The 20821-nt window shown below is 45.8% G+C and overlaps 1 protein-coding gene across 1 annotated transcript in view; it reads right to left on the bottom strand.

The window, feature by feature from the left end:
• The window catches only part of FAM3B (FAM3 metabolism regulating signaling molecule B), a 53985-nt gene extending 34381 nt beyond the window's left edge, over nucleotides 1-19604 (bottom strand). Inside the window, exon 1 of the mRNA XM_079923323.1 lies at nucleotides 19428-19604. Within this exon, the coding sequence (XP_079779449.1) occupies nucleotides 19428-19518 (91 nt within the window). The 5' untranslated portion in view covers nucleotides 19519-19604. The remainder of the gene's footprint in view (nucleotides 1-19427) is intronic.
• Between the last annotated feature and the right edge of the window lie 1217 nt (nucleotides 19605-20821).

The raw sequence follows: 20821 nt of genomic DNA, 5'->3' as shown, positions 1-20821 counted from the left end.
TCCTACCCATTGGGGATGGAGCAGAAAGGGGGTCCTCAGAACCTTCTGCAGTGAGACCACACAACCAGAACGCCACTTAGGAAGGAAGGAGGCCACAGAGGCAAACACCTGGAGGCAATGACCTGCCACTGAGAGGTGGGCGCTGGTCCCTAGAGATGCCAAGAGAACTTTCCAGTGTTGAACTTTTAATTTTGCATAATACGCTGCCTTGCTCTGGAAGGACTCCAGATTCCTCAGATTATAGGAAGAAACAGCAAAACCACTTAGAAAGGGAATGTGTGCCAGAGGCCGTCGGTTCCGGGACCCCAGAGCGCCTTGCATACGCAGGGCAGGCAGGCGGGTGGGAGAGGCGCACGGAGGCCACCGTCAGGAAGGCGAGCAGTGGGCGATGGAACGGCTCGGAAAGAGTCGGAGGTTTTCTTTCCTCCTTCCTGTTTTTTCCCCCAAATCTTCTCAGGCTCAAGTACTTTGATAGAATGGTGTGTGGGGGGAAGCCTTATAAAAAGATGCTACCGGAACTGTTATAATAAGGGACAATGGGACAGTCCATACTAATGAGTCCCCACTTCTCACCCACCCACAGGCTGCTGACTGAAAAGGGGTTGTCTCCCTGTCTCCGCACTTTTCATCATTTCCTTGGCTGGTCAGGTGGACCTGCGGCTATAATGACCTCTGACGGCAGCCCGAGGAGCCCCAGGTGGAGTCCGCAAGTGCCTCTAATCGGCGCGCGGCAGCCCCCCTCCCGGCCCAGGAGGTCGGAGATGGGGCCGGGGCCCGCCCCTACCGGCACCTGCGCTCGGCTGGAGGGAGCCCTCTCCCCCTGGCCTCACTGGGTCCTGCTCTAGCTGCGCTCAGCCAACGCCTACTTTCCAGGCAAAACGTCACAGTCACTGATCTGCCCGCACCCCGGCCCTGCACGCAGCTGGGGCAGTGGCGACCGGCAGGAAGGCGGCGGGAGACCCCAGCCCATTTGCCCCTGCTGGATTCGCTGGGCGCCTTCCTGAGCTCCGGTCCAAGAGAAGCCCCTCCCTCCCGGCACGTGCCGCCTCCACCTCTGGCTCAGCGTGCCGGGTGCCAGGTAGGGCGAGGGGGCGAGTCTCCCATGCCGGGTCCCCCTTCCCTCCGCCCGCACTCACCGGCAGCCGCGGGGCGCATCTTCCAGCTGCGGCTCCGGACCCTCCGGAGCCTGGGCCGCAGCTCAGGGTGACCGAGGGAGCCTCGCAAGGACTGGGCGGACCCCTGGGCGACACGCCCCGGGGGCCGGCCGGCGGCAGGGAGGGCGGGCAGGTGCGCGGGGCAGGTGCGCTGGTGGTGCCCTCGATCTCCGGCTCGGCGGCCCAGGCTGACTGGGGACCAGCGAGAACGGGCGGGTTATGCTCTTAAGGGAGGACCCCGTCCCTTTACGGTTGGCGGCCCCAGACCCCAATCGAATGTCTCACAAAGCCAAGTGACCGCCAAGATAGGCATATTAGGCATACTCTGAGTCTTTGAGACGTCAAAGCCAAGTCCCAGGGAAATCCAGGTTCGAAGTGCAGGTCCCTGTTCTAAGGCTGTTTAACTTCCTGCCCGCTGCTGTTTGCACAGCCCAGCAGGCTTCCTCCTTTGCTCCTGGTCGATCAGGGAAAATAGGGTGAGCACGATGTCCCAGGCCCCACGGTCAGGGCGGCAGGCCTGCAGATCCTTGGGTTTACAGGAGGCCAGGCTCTGGTGGGAGTTAGGCTTCCCAGAAGACGGCCCACTTCCAAGAAGGGACAGCCGCTTCTCCGCGCCACATGTGGGCTTGCATTCCAGACATCCATCAGGTTTTACAGAGCTTCTGAAACCACTGTAGTCACAGGGGCCTCAGGCTCCCAAGGGTAAGTTAAGCCTCCAAGGGCAGTTGGTCACTTTTGTGGAAAAAGAGTTCCAGAGAGGCAGGGTCGCCACCCTCGGGGTCCACTGGCTCCTGCAGTTCTGCTTCCCCGAGAAAGCCCGGAGGCTTCCACAGTGACGCAAAGTACCCTGGGGTGTCACGGGGGGCTTGGCTGTGACCCGCCCTCTACCACCGTCTTTGCCTCCTGAGAAGCTCCCATCCATCCAGTGCCATCCAGGGGGCCTGGGGACACATGCCCTGTGGACAGTGTGGCCTTATTTTTCTAGGTCACCCTCTGCCTGCTGTCTTCTAAATCAGAGGGAACAGAAGACAGGGGTCTCAATTAGGAATCCTGCCCGAGGACTTCAGAACAGTACCTGGCCCGAGCATGGCTCGTTTCAGTGTGGATGCCTTTCTGAGCTGCTCTACAGCAATACTCAGGAGTCATTCTCCAACTATGCCTAACAATTACATGAAACACATCGATCAGCTCATTAAAGGGAGTGTTGGTTTCATCTGCTGAGAATCTCACCTTCGTCTTGAGCTCACTTCACTTCAGAGACGGAGCTTTGTCTCTGGGTTTGCTTTCAGTTTTTTTTTTTTAAACATGGTCAAAAAGTGCATAACATAAAATTCATCACCTTTCACCAAATTAAAAAACATACACTTTTAAGTGTACAGTTCAGTAGTCTTAAGGATGTTCACATTATTGCCCAACAGAACCCCAGAACTTTTTCATCTTGCAAAACTAAAGCTCTGCTACTATTAATCACCAACTACGCATCTCCTTCCCCCCCTGCACCGGGTAAACCACCGTTCTATTTTCTCTTTGCAGACTCTGACTACTTCAGACGCCTCGTATAAGTGGAATCACGCAGTGTTTGTCTTGTTATAACTGGCTTATTTCCCTTAGTGTAATGTCCTCAAGGTTCATCCATGTTGTAGCATGTGACGGGATCTCAACCCTCTTGAAGGCCAAATAATATTCCATGACATGTATAGATAGACCACATCTTGTTTCTCCATTCATCCCTTGATGAACACTTGGGTTGTTCCCACCACTTAACTAGTGTGAAGAATGCCGCTGTGAACATGGGGGTGTAAATATCTTTTCAGTTCTTTTGGGTATATACCTGAAGTGGGAATGCCAGATCCTATGGTAATTCTATTTTAATTTTTCTGAGGAACCGCCATACTGTTGTCCACAGTGGCTGCACCATTGTACACTCCTAATAACAGTGCACAAGTGTTCCAATTTTTCCACATCCTCACTGACACATTATTTTCTGTTCTTTAAAACTTTTAGTAGTCATCCTGAAGGATGTGGGTGATATCTCAGTGTATAAAATGATAGGTATCAGAGGCAAACATTACTTGTAATACACATGAAAAATGTACATGAAATGCATGTAAGTGAAAAAGCAGGAACAACCAGGGGACATTGATGCATATAAAATGGAAACACATAAAAATGAAAAAGCGGTTGACTTCCCTGAGCATACTATAAAGCCACTTTACTTTTAAAATTTTGAAAATAAACGTGCACTGAAAAATAATACACCCTCTGCTTCGCTCCCCCTCCCAACCTCATGTTTCCCTGGGCCACCGGCTCATCTTCAAAGCTCTTCTCTCTCTAATAGCCCCTCGCCCCACAGCAAGCCTGATCCCCTCCACAGGTATGTGCCCCCCACCCCCAGGTCCAGAGATCCGTCCTCAGAGACCGCCACTGTCCCTGTAGTCTTCAGAGCTATTCTCTGCTTACGCACCCCATATATATTTCCCTCATCCTTTTTACACACGAGGTATCATGTTGTACATGGTATTTCACAACTTACCTTTTACGTTATTTATAATGTCTTGGAGAGCATAGTACATAAGCACACACACACTTGGCCTGCTCTTCTTGACTCCTGTATTCTATTCCACCACTGGATTCTTTTGCTGTTTTATTGTTCTATTCTTTTATTATTCTATTCTTTTATTGTTTGATGAACCATCTTTTACTGTTAGATTATGGATCTTTTAACCACATATTCTATTGTTGCATGAACCTATTCTTTAAGTAGGCTGCAGAAGGGCATTTTTGGTTATCTTCAGTCTTTTCTGCTATTAATAATGCCGCAATGAACACCTTTGTGTATCCGTCTTGGCATAAATATTGGGGTGGATTTAAAACAAATTCCTGGAAGTGAATTACTGAATTAAAGGGTATGTGAATTCTGAATTTTATCAGAAATTTCCCACAGCTCAACAGAGAAGTTATACCGTTTACACGCCCATCATCAGCATACGAGAATGCCTTTGTTCATACCTTTCCCAACACACCGTATTATCCAACTTTTTGATCTATACTAATCTATTGTTGAAAAAAAATCTTAATATTGTTCTAATTGGCTCTCTCATTAAAGTGATGGCCTTGGCATGCTTTCATAAGTTTAAAAGCCATTTGTGATCTTTGTGTATTTCTTTTTTAAATTTTTTGTTGTTTTCTTATTGGAGTATAGTTGCTTTACAATATTGTGCTAGTTTATACGTACCGCAAGGTGAATCAGCTATACGTATACATATATCCCCTATTTTTTGGATTTCCTTCTCGTGTAGGTCACCACAGAGCACTGAGTAGAGTTCCCTATGTTGTGCACGTTTCTTTTTCCAGGAACTATATAGTCACATATGTTGCCCATTTTTCTATTAAGTTGTTAGCCTTTTTTTTTTTCTGATTATAGTAGCCTCGAGAAATAATTTGTGGACTAGATAAACATAGTTCAATTTGTAAACGTATATGAAAAGGTAGGTAGTGATAGACCACCTCCCTACTCCTGCATCCTCCCTATCCAATAGAGAACCAAGGTTATTCATTTCTCGGGTGTCCTTCCAGAAGTTCTCTGTACATATTCAACAAATAAGAGTATCTTCCCCCCACACTTTGACAAACCATAACATCCTCTCACTCTGACCCACATCTTGCTTCTCAAGATACCTTGGAGAGTGAGCTGCTTGTGTACACAGAGCTCTTCCTCATTCTTTCCACACCTGCAGAGCATCCTACAGCAAAGATGGACCACAATTTACCAGCTGTTTCTTTTCCACCTTTTGTTAGGACTACTGTTAGGACTACTACTCTGTAATGAAAACCTCTCACACAGAATGTTTCACTTATGTGAAACAAGTAAATAAATAAATTCCTAGAAGAACTGCTGGGCTTGTCTACTGGTAATCCTGAGATTTTGCCAAAACAGACCCGGATGGATGTTGTATTCACTGACATGCCCCACTCCCCTGCCCCCCAGCTGTGTTTGTGCATGTTTCATTTCAAAGGCTTTTCAGGGACTTCCCTGGTGGATCAGTGGTTAAGAATCTGCCTGGGGACTTCCCTGGTGGCGCGGTGGTTAAGAATCTGCCTGCCAATGCAGGGGACACAGGTTCGAGCCCCGGTCCTGGAAGATCCCACATGCCGCGGAGCAACTAAGCCCATGCGCCACAACTACTGAAGCCCGTGTGCCAGAACTACTGAGCCCATGTGCCACAACTACTGAAGCCCACGTGCCTAGAGCCCGTGCTCCACAACAAGAGAACCCACCACAATAAGAAGCCCGCGCACTGCAGTGAAGAGTAGCCCCCGCTCAATGCAATTAGAGAAGGCCCGCCCGCAACAACAAAGACCCGACGAAGTCAAAAAGAAAGAAAGAAAGAAATTTATATTTAAAAAAAAAAGAGTCCGCCTGCTAATGCAGGACACACGGGTTTGAGCCCTGGTCCCTGGAGATCCCACATGCCGTGGAGCAACTGATCCCATGCAGCACAACTACTGAGCCTGCACTCTAGAGCCAGTGAGCCATAATTACTGAGCCCACGTGCCACAACTACTGAAGCCTGCTCACCTAGAGCCTGTGCTCCGCAACAAAGAGAAGCCACCGCAACGAGAAGTCCGCGCACTGCAACAGAGTATCCCCCGCTCGCCACAGCTAGAGAAAGCCCACGCGCAGCAACGAAGACCCAAAGCAGCCAGTGAATAAATAAATAAATATATTAATTTTTTTTTTTTTAAAAAGGCTTTTCAAGGATAATTTTTTACTGCTTGATTTTCACCTTACTTGCTTACTTTGGGAAAGCACTGCCGTTTAAGAAGAGGCTTTCCGAAATAAAATAAAATAGACGTTCTGGGGCTTCCCTCATGGTGCAATGGTTGAGAATCTGCCTGCTAATGCAGGGGACACGGGTTCGAGCCCTGGTCTGGGAGGATCCCACATGCCGCAGAGCAACTAGGCCCATGAGCCACAACTACTGAGCCGGCGCATCTGGAGCCTGTGCTCCGCAACAAGAGAGGCCGCGATAGTGAGAGGCCCGCGCACCGTGATGAAGAGTGGCCCCCGCTTGCCACAACTAGAGAAAGCCCTCGCACAGAAATGAAGACCCAGCACAGCCAAAAATAGAATAAAAATAAATGTGTGACTCTGTTCTTTTTAAAAAAACAGATTGATTGATTGTTATTTATTTGGTTGTGCCGAGTCTTATTTGTGGCAGGCAGGCTCCTTACTTATGGCTCCAGGGCTCCTTCGTTGTGACTCGCAGTCTCCTTAGTTGTGGCAGGCAAACTTAGCTGCGGCATGCATGTGGGACCTAGTTCCCTGACCAGGTATCGAACCTGGACCTCCTGCATTGGGAGAGTGGAGTCTTATCCACTGCGCCACCAGGAAAGTCCCAAACTGAACGTCTTTCCTACTGAGTCTGGATGAAATCATAGAACCCTTTTCAATACAGTGTCCACAGTCACTACAAATCAATCCAAGTTGGCACGGCTGGTCAGGGGATGGTACTCTAAGGTCTCAATTAAGCATTCTTTCTTTTTTTTCTTTTTCTCTTCTTTTATTTATTTTTTTTATTTAGCCATGCCATGTGGAATGTGGGATCTTAGTTCCCCTACCAGGGATCGAAACTGTGCCCTTTGTGTTGGAAGTGTGGAGTGTTAAAAAAAAAAAAAGAAGGAAAAGAAGAGGCTTTCCTTAAAACACTTCGATATGAAACAACTAAAATAGCAAGGAGCTGAGAAAGGAAGGAACACCTTAGCATATATAAATACAGTGTAAAGCGCCCTTGCTTTCTACACAAAGAGATATCTCCTGTACGTATGGATATATAATACTAAACTGTGTATTATAGCTTTTACAATCCTATATTTATTATTTCCTTATTGTAGGTAATAAAAAATCTTCTTCCCTGTTTGTTGAGTATGAAATTCTTCCCCCTAGGCAGTTAAAACATTTTTTATTTTTCTTTTTACAATTTGTTGAGCTTCGTTTTGCTTAGAGAGGCCTTTTTCTCCCTCCCTTTCCCCATATTTTCTTATTTTTTAACTAAAATATTTGATCCCTCTAGATTAAATTTGGATGGAAATCCAAACTTCTTTTCCTCCAGCTGGCCAGCCAGTTGTTCACTGTTTGTTGAATGAAAATCTCCCTCCATTGGTCTGAAATGCCCCTTCCTCATACTAAGTGCCATGTGTAATCATGTCCATGTCTGACTTTATATTCTGTTCTTTCTGCCTTATTTCCTTCTGCTTAGGTATTTCCTAGCAATTCTTGCATGTTTACTTCCCACATGAATGTTTTTATTAATATTTAAAAAAATTTTTTAGTTTATATTGGAGTATATTAGTAATTAGTAATTAGTATATATTAGTAATTAGTAATTAGTATATTAGTAATTAGTAATTAGTATATATTAGTAATTAGTAATTAGTATAATTAGCAATGTTGTGTTAGTTTCAGGTGTACAGCAAAGTGATTCAGTTATCCATATACATGTATCTATTCTTTTTCAATTTTTTTCCCCCATTTAGGTTATTACAGAGTACTGAGCAGAGTCCCCTGTGCTATACAGTAGGTCCTTGTTGGTTATCTATTTTAAATATAGCAGTGTGTACATGTCAGTCCCAAACTCTCAATCTATTCTATCCCTCCCCCACGCCCTTCCCCCTGGTAACCGTAAGTCTGGTCTCTAAGTCTGTGAGTCTGTTTCTGTTTTGTAAAGAAGTTCATGTTTACTTTCCACATGCACTTTGAACTCAGCTGACTGATCATGACAGTTACCACCCTTCAGCCATGGAGCGCCCCACCACGGGACATGCTCTGTTCTGGACGTTTCACTGAGAAATCTTTTTCAACCGCACAATAGGCCAAATGGAAGACATCTGAACCATTTTGCAAATGGCAAAGTGAAACATCAAACGTCACAAAGTTCATCAGTGAGTGAGCGAGGATTCTCCAGGATTCCAAGTGACTCCACATTTATTCCCTCTGTGAGTTTATCTACTTGCTTAAATCACAGCAACAGGACAACTCCAGGGCCTCTAGTAATAGTGTTTTAATAGTCATGACCCTTAAGTTCCACCTACTTGTATCTGTGAATAACCTCGCTTCCTAAGTTTAATTCTCCATCTCAGAAAGCTGTAGCACATAAAATATTAAGGCTTAAAAATATTTTTTTTACAGAATTAGATTTAACTTCTTTACAATTAAGTCAATTCTGTTTTTTCTTATTTATCATACAGCTGGAGATTAAATGCATTGAAATGTCCAGAAATTTCTGGAAACGAACTTCCCCTCTTCTCCTTCTGCAGCTGTGAGACCTTATCACTGGGTCTCCCTAACATCACTCACCCTTTGTCTTTATTTGCTCTGTGTGTAGCTTTTTCTGACTTTCCCTCCAGTTCACTAATTACGTGTTCAGCTCTATGGAATCTGCTGCTAAACCTGTTCCTTGAGTTTGTTACTGTGCATTTTTTTATTTCTAGAAATTCTATTGGGTTCTTTTTCAAAACTGTTAATGACTTTTTATAAAATTCTGTTTCCTGAAGGCATCTCAAAGGCTGCTTTTAGTTCATTAGTCATAATCAGCCTACCTAATAAACAGCCTACATCTGATGATCCTGATTTGTCTGAAATACTTGGAAGCTGTTTTCCTGGAGGTGCATTTAAAGAACTATATAGAAGAATGTCTTGAGGCTAGTGAAAGTAATTTTCTCCAGAAAAGATATGTGTTTGCTTTTGCTAGGGGTCTGAGTCATTACCACACCAGGACCATCTTTTAAAATTGTATATATTCAAGGCTTGAAAATCCCTGGACAACCCAGTCAATTCAAAATAGGATATAATTCAACACAAGGTGTTCACTTGAGGTTAACGTCTACATCAATGGACTTGGGCTCCCGATTACTTAGTGTGCAGAGTCTACTGTCAGACTCCTCAGCTCCAACTCGGGGGGGTTAACAAGTGCCCTTGGGTAAAATGTGGCTTCCTGGTACGCTTCCACAGGGCCGGGGGGCGCATCCCTGGGGGCACAGCGCGATGGTGAGCTCAGACTGGTGGAGAGCACCAGGATGCTGGGGTGTTAGAAGGACGTTACAGTGAAAGAGGAAAACAAGCAGGAGATGTAAAAGATACGGAGAAGAGGACATCAAAAGGCCCTCAGACTACCCCTGAGACCGGTGGTTGAGGCTATTAATGTCTCCTTCCTGACGGTCACATCTGCACACAAAGGGGGCTCCTGCGAGAGGGCTTCCCTGGACCCACCCGTCACTCCCCATGGCTCATCTTCACTGCTCTTATCCCCATCCGAATTTTTTTCCTTGTTTGGGGGGCTGTTTACTGTCTGTCTCCTTCGGCAGGATATAAGCTCCACAAAGGCAGGGCCTCATTGTGAGCATCTCTGGGACCCCAGGGCCTGGAACAGAGCCTGACACAGAGGGGCTTCTTCACAGGTCTCTGGTGAACACGTGGATAACGCGCAAACCACTGATTTCCGCGGTAAGAGACGGCAAGTCAGGAGGCGGCAGTACCCTGCGAAGAGAGTGGGGTTATGGAGCTGATCTGAGATGAGGACCCAGAAGGCTGCTCAAGGGGCAGAGCCCAGGAGACAGGAGGATCTACAGGACCCTGGGAAGGGGGAAGATCAGAAACAGGGAAGGAATCATCCAATTAAAGGTAATAAAGACCAACCTCACCAACCTTGGTTTCCTTCTTCCAACAAGGGTTACAAATGAAAGGCATTCGGAGCAGAGGATGGTCTCGACCACACCTTAATGTCTTGGGACCTAAACATACTAGACGTCTTTTTTTTTTTTAATTAACACAAAAATTTTAGAGCCGTTTTAGGTTCACAGCAAAATTGAGGGGAAGATACAGAATTTCCTATATATCTCCTGTCCTGCATTATCAACATCCCCACCAGAGTGTATATTTGTAAGAATTGATGAACCTACACATCATTATAATGAACTGACACATCATGAACACCAAAAGTCTAGTTTACATTAGACCTCACTCTCGGTTTTGCACACGTTTGCACAAATGTATAATGACATATATTCATCATTATGGACTCATACAGAGTGATTTCCCTGCCTTAAAACCCCTCTGCCCTGCCTAGTCATCCTTCCAACCCACTCCCTGCCAATCACTGATTATTTTATTGTCTCCGTAATTTTGTCTTTTCCAGAATGTCATGTAGTTGGAACCATACAGTGCATAGTCTTCTCAGATTGGCTTTTGTCACTTAGTACTATACATTTAAGGTTCCTCCGTATCTTTTTATGACTTAATAGCTCACTTCCTTTCAGCACTGAAATATTCCATTGTCTAAACATACCAGTTTCTTTATCCACTCACGTACTAAAGGAAATCTTGGTTACTTCCAAGGATGGGCAATTATTAATAAAGCTGCTATAAACCTCTGGGTGCAGGTCTTCCTATGAACATAAATTTTCAAGCCCTTTGGGTGAGTACAAAGGAGTACAAATGCTAGATCGTATGGTTAGCATATGTTTAGTTTTGTAAGAACCTGCCAAACTATTTTCCAAAGTGACTGGACCATTTTGCATTCCCACCAACAATGCACGAGAGTTCCTGTTGCTCCACATCCCTGTCAGCATTTGGTGTTGTCAGTGTTCAAGATTTTGGCCATTCAGATAGGTGTGTTTTGGTAACTTATTTTTGTTCTAATTTGCATTTCCCTGATGACATATGATGTGGAGCATCTTTTCCTATGCTTATTTGCCATCTGTGTATCTTCTTTGGTGAGGTGTCTGGTAAGGTCTTTGGCCCACTTTAACAGGTTGTCTGTATTCTTGTTGTTGAGTTTTGAGTTCTTTGTATCTTTTGGATAACAGTCCTTCATCAGATTGTTAAAGGTCTGCAGTTTGTCTTACAATTCTCTAGACATTGTCTTTTTCAGGGTAGTAGGATCCAATTTTAATAAGTCCAGCTTATCAATGATTTCTTTCATGGAAGGTACCTTTGGCATTGCATCTAAAAAGGCTGATCACCATACCCAAGACCATGTAGGTTTTCTCCCAAGCTAACTTCTAGGAATTTTATAGTTTTGAATTAATTTTTGTAAAGGGTATAAGATTTGTGTCTAGATTCATTTTTTGCACGTGAATGTCCAGTTGTTTCAGCACCATTTGTTAAAGAGATTATCTTTTTTCCACTGTATTGCCTTTGCTCCTTTGTCAAAGATCAGTTAATTATACTTAATGCAGGTCTATTTCTGAGCTCTCTATTCTGTTCCCTTGATCTATTTGCCTTTTCTTTCACCCATATCACACTGCCTTGATTATCGTAGCTTTACAGTAAGTATTGGAGTCGGGTAGTGACAATCTTCTGACTTTGTTCTTTTCCTTCAATTTTGTGTTGGCTATTCTGGGTCTTTTGCCTCTACAAATAAACTTTAGAATCAGTTTGCCAACATGCACAAAATAAGGGCTTTGATTGGGATGGCACTGAATCTATAGATCAAGTTGGGAAGAACTGACATCTTCAAAATATTGAGTCTGTCTGCAAACATAGAATATCTCTCCATTTATTCAGTTTTTCTTTGATTTTGTCCATCAGAGTTCTGTAGTTTTCCTCATATAGATTTTGTACACCTTTTGTTAGATTTATACCTAAGTATTTCATTTTGGGGGGTGCTAATTCAAAGGTATTGTGTTCTTAATTTCAAATTCCACTTGTTCATTGTTGATATATAGAAAAAGATGGACTTTTATGTCAAATTGATAAACTTTGTATCCTGCAACCTTGCTATAATCACTTAGTTCCCAAAGTTTTTTTGTTGATTCTTTGGAATTTCTACATAGATGATCATGTCATCTGTGAACAAAGACAGTTTTAGTTCTTCCTCCCCAATGTGTATACCTTTTCTTTCTTTTTCTTATTAGTCTTAATGAATAGATAGAATGTCCAGTACTGGAGTAGTGAGAGGGGACGTCCTTGCCTTGTACCTGATCTCCGTGGGAAAGCCTCGAGTTTCTCACCATTAAATACGATGTTAGCTGTAGATTATTTTGTAGATATTCTTTATCAAGTTGAGGCAGCTCCTCTGTGTTTCTAGTTGCCTGGGAGTTTTAATCATGAACTCTGTGTTGTGGGTGTGGTGGATTTTGTCAAATGCTTTTTCTGCATCTATTAATACGATCATGTGATCTGTCTTTTTCAGCCTGTTCATGTGATGGATTACACGAATTGATTTTTGAATATTGATTCACTCCTGCAGAGCTAAGATAAAGCCTGCTTGGTTGTGGTGTAAAATTCTGTTTATACATTGTTGGATTTTATTTGCTAATATTTTGTTGAGAAATTTTGCCTTTATGTTCACGAGAGATACTGGTCTATAGTTTTCTTTTCTTGTAATGTCTTTATCTGGTTTTGATAATAGGGTAATGATAGCCTCCCAGAATGAGTTGGAAGCATTCCCTCTATCTTCTGAAAGAGAGTGTAGAGAATTATTACAATTTATTCCTTGAATGTTTGTCAGAATTCACCAGTGAACCCATTTGGGCCTGGTACTTTCTGTTTTGGAATGTTATTAATTATTGATTCAATTTCTTTAATGAATATAGGCTGATTCAAATTGGCTATTTCTTCTGGTGTGAGTTTTGGCAAATTGTGTCTTTTAAGGAATTCGCCCATTTCATCTAGAGTATGAAATTTGTGGGCATAGAAGTTGTTCACAGTATTCCTTTATTATCCTTTTAATGTCCATAGGATCTGTACTGATGGTTTCAATTTAATTTCTGATATTGGTAATTTATGTTCCCTCTTGTTTTATCTTGGTTAGTCTGATTAGAGGCTTATCAATTTTATTGATCTTTTCAAAGAACTAGTGTTTGGTTTAATTGATTTCCTATTTTCTATTTTACTGCCCTAATTCTTATTATTTGTTTTCTTGTACTTACTTTGGATTTGATTTGCTTTTCATTTTCTAGTTTCCTAAGGTAGAAACTTAGGTTACTAACTTTAGATCTTTCTTCTTTTCTAATACATGCATTCAATGCTATAAATGTTGTCTAAGTACTGCTTTGGCCGCATTCCACAAATTTTGATAAGTTGTGTTTTCATTTTCATTTGGTCCAAAATATTCTAAAATTTCTCTTGAGAATTCTTCTTTGACCCATGTGTTATTTAGAAGTGTGTTGTTTAATCTCCATGTATTTTTGGATTTTCCAGATATATTTCTGTTATTGAATTTTAGTTTAATTCCATCATAGTCTGACAACAGATGTTGTATAATTTCTATTACTTTATAGTTGTTAAAGTGTGTTTTATGGTCCAGAATGTGCTCTATCTTGGTGATCATTCCATGTGAGCTTGAGAAGAATGTGTATTCTGCTGTTGTTTCCAATAAGGTTAAACATACACTTAGCATACAATGCAGCAACCCCACCCCAAGGCTATCCCCTAGAAAACAAACTGCATGCATTTATGTTCATAGTATCCACAGAAGATTATAGTCAAAACCCAGATATAACCCAAAAGTCCATCAACAGGAAAACAGATAAACAAATTGTGGTATACTTAGGGTAAAATACTCACTGATTTAAAAAAAAAAAAAGAATGCACTGCTGATAAGTGCAACAACATGGATAACTCTCAAAAACAATATGCATACCTACTGAATGACTGATCACATTTAGATGAAGTTCAAGAGTGGATAAAACGAATCTGTGGTGAAAAAAGATAGAATAGTGGTTTCCTCTGAGCACAGGGTTGGAAAGATATTCAATGGGAAAGGGCACGGGGAAAACTTACTGGTGCGATGGAGAAGTTCTTTATTTGGGTGGAAGTTATAGGGCTATATGTGTATTTTACGCATATAAAGTATACTTCACTGAAGTAGGTTTATTGTAGGGGACAGATGACAGAGCTGGACGGTGCCACAGAAGCACATTTACAGCTCAGTCTGGCCAACGCAGCACACAAGCCACCCTGGTCAAGTGCCATTTCAGACCTGGAGTGGCCCCTTTGAAGCCCTCCCTGGGCTCTGACTGGCTGCCCACACTGCAAGCTGTGTTCACCCTTCTTCAGGGAGATTGGAGGGAACAGTCTGTGGTCCTGTCTCAACCTGGACACACTCCCCCACTACACTGTATCCTGCTCTTCCTTCAAGGCTTCCACCAAGCCTCTCTTTCTCGCTGCTGCCTCTCTTCCCCACATGCTTCTCATCATCCCAGACTCTCCAGCTACCCTCCGCTCACAGGAGGCTGGTCTAGGAGCCATGGCATGGATGTGACTTGGGGTCACGAGTAGCTGCACAGATTGGACATCATCACTCATGCATATGTACACAAACAGAGGATGAGACCCAAAGTGTTTTGGGTTTTCTTACTGCTTTGTAAAATTAAGTGCTCACTGCTTTTTTTTTTTTTTTTTTTGCCTTTCCTTAATTTCACATACTGAATTAAACATACTTTTCTTTTTAAGTGTTAGGATCACTGGATTTAATTTTTTATTTCTTTTGTGTCCTCTCACAGGGCTTTGTGGTCAATGACCATTCAGTTTATACTACAGACCAGCAGTTCTCAAAGTATGGTCAGAGGACCTCTGGAGGGTCCATGAGACCATTCAGGGAATTTGCAAGGTCGAAACTTATACACTATAACATTAATTGCCTTTCCCACTCTCATCCTCCCAGGAGTGTATGGTAGAGCTTTCCACCGTATACTGAGAAGGTCTACATGACTCAGTGAACCAGCATTTTCCAAATGATGGATGCAGAATGATACAAAATCATGCAAGGACAAAGGACCCGTTCCAAGCGCCAAACAGACCAGTACATTTTCACGTAACAGAGTAAGAAACATTCATTTTTAGATTCTACGTTGCAATTCATCTTTAAGAAACTACCATTTGTTGGATTTTGGCATAGTATCAAAGAAGGATGTCCACAATTATGTGAGAAGGATATTAAGATACTCCACACTGTTCCGACTACACATCTATGTGAGGCCAGAGTTTTGCTAATCCTTCAACCAAAACAACATATTGCAACAGACTGAATACAAAAGGCGCTGTGGGAACCCAGCTGTCTTCTGCTAAGGACATTAAAGAGATTTGCAAAAGTGTAAAACAATGCCACTCTTTTCACTAGATATTTTGTTTGGGAAAGTAAAATTATTTTTCATAAAAACATTTATGTTAACATGCAATACTCTAGTGTTATTTTTAAATCAGTTAACAAATATTTTTAAATGTCCTCACTTTTAGTTTCAAATGAGTAACCTACAGAAACAAAAACTTTTCTGGGTCTTCAGTCACTTTTAAGTGTGCAGAGGGGCCCTGAGATGAAAAAGTTTGAGGATGGCTGCTTTAGGCTGTCTGACTAAAATACTGAGCAGACCCTTTAGAAATGAAAGGGCCAGAGATACTGGATCTGGAGTCAGACAGACCTGGGTTTCCACCAGTGTCCCACACGGTACTAATGGATTTGGAGCAACTAATTTAATATCCTTAAACCTCAGGGTTTGGGTTTTTTAAATTAATTAATTAATTTGTTTGCACCAGGTCTTAGTTGCAGCACGCGGGATCTTCAGTTGTGGCATGCGGGATCTAGGTCCCTGACCAGGGATCAAACCCAGGCCCCCTGCATTGAGAGTGTGGAGTCTTAACCATTGGACCACCAGGAAAGTCCCTCGGGGTTTTATTTTTAATCTGTGAAATGGTAAGAATAACACCATTTTCAGAGCTGCTGAGATTAAGTGAGCTAAGGCATGGACTGTACCAGCGCAGACCACCTGCAGCTAGTAGGCACCCGGACATTTCATTATTTATGCATGTTGCACTTGGTCCTATAAGGCTTTGAGGCAGCCAGAAACTCGGCTGAGTTGGGAGCGAAGTTCAGGACCCTGGCAAGCTGATCAACTACGAGAAAAGCAAAGGCTCTTCATGTCCTGGAACACATCCTGTAAGGCCATAGGAGGGTGGAAGGGCTGACCCTTCAGAGCTCTTCCAACCTTGCGTTGAGGGGCCAGAAACCCAGACAGAGCAGCTCTGCGGAGTTAGAGGTCGCAGTTCAATCCAATTCAATTCGCCAAATGTTTATGAAGCATCTACTAGACGGCAGGCACTATTTAAGCCCCCCAAATGCATCAGGGGACAAAACTGACAAAGACCTGGGTCTTAGGCAGCTCACCTTTTAGTGCAAAGTTATGAAAAGTGAAGCAGCAACACAGGGTCCTAGGGAGGACCCACCTGCAGAAAGGAAAACTCTCGGCAAGGGAGAGGGGCCGAGTATGTGTACAGTGACCCGTAAAGCCTCTCGCGCAGGGGTCATGCAGTGCACTGTGGGGAGGCACTGGTGATGTCGGGACGCTGGAGCCAGGGATGCTGGGGGTGATGACAAGTGGGACATCGGGCTGCCCTGGAGCAAGATGAGGGAGGGAGAGGGAAGAAGCCCGAGACTGGGGAAGGCACCTCTTGGGTGAAAACTTTCAACGCTTTTCCTAATCACAACTCCGTCAGCAGCTTCCTGGTCTGCAATGGGTAGGGAGGAAGAGAGCCATCCAGGGTCTGTGGACTCTGGCTTGGCAGAAGGTGTAGACCTCTGAGTCTGAATGGGGCCACACGAAGCCGGGACCAGTGAGCTGAGAGTGTAAAGACACCTCTCTGACCTCCTTTCCGTCACCATTCTGGGCTGCTTCCGTGTTCTGGGTTGCAACCTGGATGGGCCAGACGGTAACGCACACTTGAAGGTCCCACGCTGACTGTACCCGGGGTTTCCTTATGAACAGCCGCTGCTCCTGGGAAGGACTGGTGGGTGTGTCCAGAGCAGTGCATCTGGACACTTGGAACAGGTCTTGTTTGTTTTTGTTGTCAAGTTGTTACTTGCAGACTGTTTCTCTGACAGTCTCCTAAAGGCCCCAGTGTGTTTGTGCAGATAATCCGTGGTGACCTTGGGGTTTTCATTGGGAAAGATTTTGCCTGCAGAAACCAAGAGCTGGGTCCCGCCCTTCGCTGCAGAAATCCACTTTGAAACACGTAAGGTATTGGGAAAAGTCCAAATTTTTCGACTGTTTTGATCCCTGTAATTGTGACTGGGGGTGTTTTTATCCCACGGTTTAAAATGTTTCCTATATATTTCCGGCACCATCACGCTGCCGTGGTTGACACAGCGAGACGGTGAGAAACTGAAGCGGAAGTTAGGCTTCACAGGTGACTCATTTGTGGGGAGAAAAGGCACCCGATTTTCATGAGCTCGAGTGATAGATACAGAAGTGAGTGACGAGCTCCTAGGGGAGGCTGGAGTGACTGTTGCCCATTTGCTGAAGGGAGGGTCCATTTGGAGACTGGAAAAGAAGTTTTGGCCGAAAGTGTAATATAAACCAGTACTATAATTTACAGGGGCATCTAACTGTCTAGTGCTTGGCGTGGGTGGTGTTGTAAGCCCCCCTGAGCAGTGTGAAACCCTATGCTCGACGCCAGGTGCCCGGCCACCCCCCTTGTAGGGTGAGGCAGTTGGAGTGCGCAAGGCGGACGATAGTCGTCCAGAGCCACTCAGCTAGAACCTGGGACCCTGCAGTCGGGGCTCCTGCCTTCCCGGAGCGTCGCGCCCCCTTTCATAAAGATGTATCTATACCGAGGTCACCAGGTCCTCGAGGGTCGAGGGGAAATACACACTGACCACACAGAGGCCGTGGGGACCACACGCCATGCCTCTCCCTCCTCGACCTTCTGTCACCTGAGCATCAGTTCTCTGCTTATACACACCCCACCTGGAGCACAAGCCGCGCGAGAAACAATAACAAAAACCCAACGCCCAAGTTCCTTTCCTTTGTTGCTGGTTTCCACTCTTTATGAAACTATTTTTGTTGGCTTCAGTGGCTGAAATCTTTAGGAGGAAGAGCATGGAAACTGGATCAGACTGACTCGGTTCTCCTAGTTCTTTCCCTTAGCAGCTGTGTGGTCTGGGGTGTGAGCCAATGGCGGGGGTGGGGGGAGGGGCACAACACCTCAGAGGACAGAATAGAGAGGGAACCTAGAACGATGCCGGATGCAGGAGAGGCACCCCACAAATGGTTGATATTATCATCTTCATGGGTCATTTCGTCTCTCACTATCATAAGCGATCAAGAGAAAATCTAGCTGCATTTCAGTTTTGATTTAGAAAAAAGTAACGTAAGGGACTACCAAAGAAACACTGTATGACACCTGTCCTAGGATATTCCAAAGAGAAAAAATGTAAATCCTTCGGGAAAGAAAACTAAACAAAAAATCTCAACAGCATAGGTACGAAATAGTCCAAAACCGCTAAATGGAACGACACGGAAAACATTTCTGAAACTCAGAGATTGGTGAGATGGACTGAGCTGCAACATGTTCACAGCTCTCAGCTGTGTAGGACCGCCTTTCTCCTTTCCTGAACGCAAAGCACCCCTTATCAGGCCAAGAGCATACTGCCTGGACCCCCGCATGGATCACAGCACCCCCTATTCTCTTCCTTCTTCCTGTGAAGATCGCAGCCCTCCAGACATCCACCCGGCCCGGGGCGCTTCCAGGAGTCGCCTCAGAATGAGGCGGTTGAAGCTTGGAATCGCAACGTTTTGAACACTTTTCCTCGGGGAGGTGTTGGAGAACTGAAGATTACGGAGTGAAAAAAGGGAGGGACGAGACCTTGCAGAAGTCACGAGCGCAGAATCCCCTGGGGTCCCCGAGCCACGCGGTTCTCATGACGTCACTCTGACAGCCCTCACTGGTCCCCCTACCTGCTGCCACCCCTCCTTTCCTCTTTGCCACGCCCCCCCGCCCCCGGGAATCGCCATGCCTGCCGATGCTTTCGGGGAACAGCAGAGGCTCGCCCTCCCCCGCTGCAGCTTCTGGAAGTCACTGCGGGGGGCGCGGTCGCTGGCCGCTCAGGTGGGGTCGGGGGCGCAGATGGCAGCCAGCCGGGAGGTCCTGGGTCAAGTGGTGTTCGTCCTCAGGCCCCCTCGGGGGACGAGGACGGAGGCGGGCGCAGGTGTCCCACGCGCTGAGGAGGACGGGGGACTGGAGTCCGACCCCTGCAGGGCATCCCCGACGTGAGGCTCTCCGTCCCCGGAAATCAGCCGCGCCGCTACCCTCGGGCTCGTCCCTGAGAGCCCCTGGCGTGCCGCTCCCACCCTCGGCGGCCTGCTCGGCGGCCAGCTTCCCAGCCGACCCCGGCCCGGGGCCCGCGGTCCCTTCCCGCCCAGCATCCCGCCCGGGTCTCCTTTCGGCCCTGACCCCGCCCCCGCCTCCGTCCCACCCCGCCCCCGGCCCCTTCAGACCCGGAGCTGCGCCTCCTGTCTCGCCGCTTGGCCACTTCTGGTCTCCGCGCGCTGGGAGCAGTCGGCGCCGCGCCCACGCCGTCCACGCCATCCCCGCCACCGCCGCGTACGCCTGGCCGGGTCTACACAGGCTCTCCCGCCGCTCTGGGACCGCACGTCGAATCCGCACGGGCTTCCCCTCCCGCCGGACGGCAGGTGAAGCAACTCATCTCTACAGCCTCTCCCGCGTCGCAGATGCCGGGTGTGGGTGTGGCCTTTGCGTCCATCACCGCCTTTCCTGCCCCCACGCACCTCCCCACGTGTTCCCCGGGTTCCGTCACCGCCTTTCCTCTCCCCTCCACGTGCTCCCTTGGGCCCACACCATTTTCCCTGCCGGGTGGACCCCCGGGAGAAGCAGGAGCCCGCAGCGACCTTCCTAAGGCGGCCCTGCCTGGTGGCCCCTGCACTCCCTTAGCCTTGCCTGGGGCTGTGTTTACTGAAATTGCTCGACCAAATGAGCCTTCTCCCTGTATGAGGCTGCTCTGTGCGATGCCCACAGCCAAGTTCCCGAGGCTAAGGGGAGTGCATTCAAAAAGGGTGGGCTGTGTGTTTCTAGAAAGTTGTGCATTTCTTCTAGGTTGTCAAATTTGTTGGCATGTAATTGTTCATAGTATTCTTTTATGTTTTTTTTTGTATTTCTGCAGTATCAGTTGAGATTTCTCCTTTTTTCATTTCTTATTTTGTTTATTTGGGTTCTCTCTCTTCTTGGTGAGCCTAGCCAGAGGTTTGTCAATTTTGTTTACCTTTTCAAAGAACCAGCTCTTGGTTTTGTTGATTTTTTTCTGTTGTTTTTTTAATATCTATTTTATTTATTTCCTCCCTGATCGTTATTACTTCCTTCTTCTGCTGACTCTACATTTTGTTTGTTCTTCTTTTTCTAATTCTTTGAGGTGCTAGGTTAGGTTGTTTAGTTGAGATTTTTCTTGTTTTTTGATGAAGGCCGTGTTGCTATGAACTTGTGGTTGCCAAGGGGGAAGGGGGGAGGGAGATGGATGGACTGGGGGTCTGGGGTTGGTAGATGCAGACTATTACATTGAGCGTGGATAAACAAGGTCCTAATCTATAGGACAGGGAACTATACTCAATATCCTGTGATAAACATAATGGAAAAGAATATTAAAAAAAGAATGTCTATATGTGCATAACTGAGTCACTGCTGTACAGCAGAGACTGCCACCACACTGAGTCAACTACACTTCAATAAAAAAAAAAGGGCTGGATGTTGGAAATGGCCCACTTCAGGTGCAGTGTATGAGCTCCCTCAGCCAGGAAGCCCCCATTCAGTGCTCTGTCCACCAGCACAATCCTCGCCACTTCTTCAGGTCAGGGCTTGGCTTCCCCACTGCCAAAGTCCT

The sequence above is a fragment of the Stenella coeruleoalba genome (genome assembly GCF_951394435.1).
Source record: "Stenella coeruleoalba genome assembly, chromosome: 5".
NCBI lineage: Eukaryota > Metazoa > Chordata > Mammalia > Artiodactyla > Delphinidae > Stenella > Stenella coeruleoalba.
Note: the sequence above shows the minus strand (reverse complement) of the source record. Positions and strands in the feature narration are given on the sequence as shown.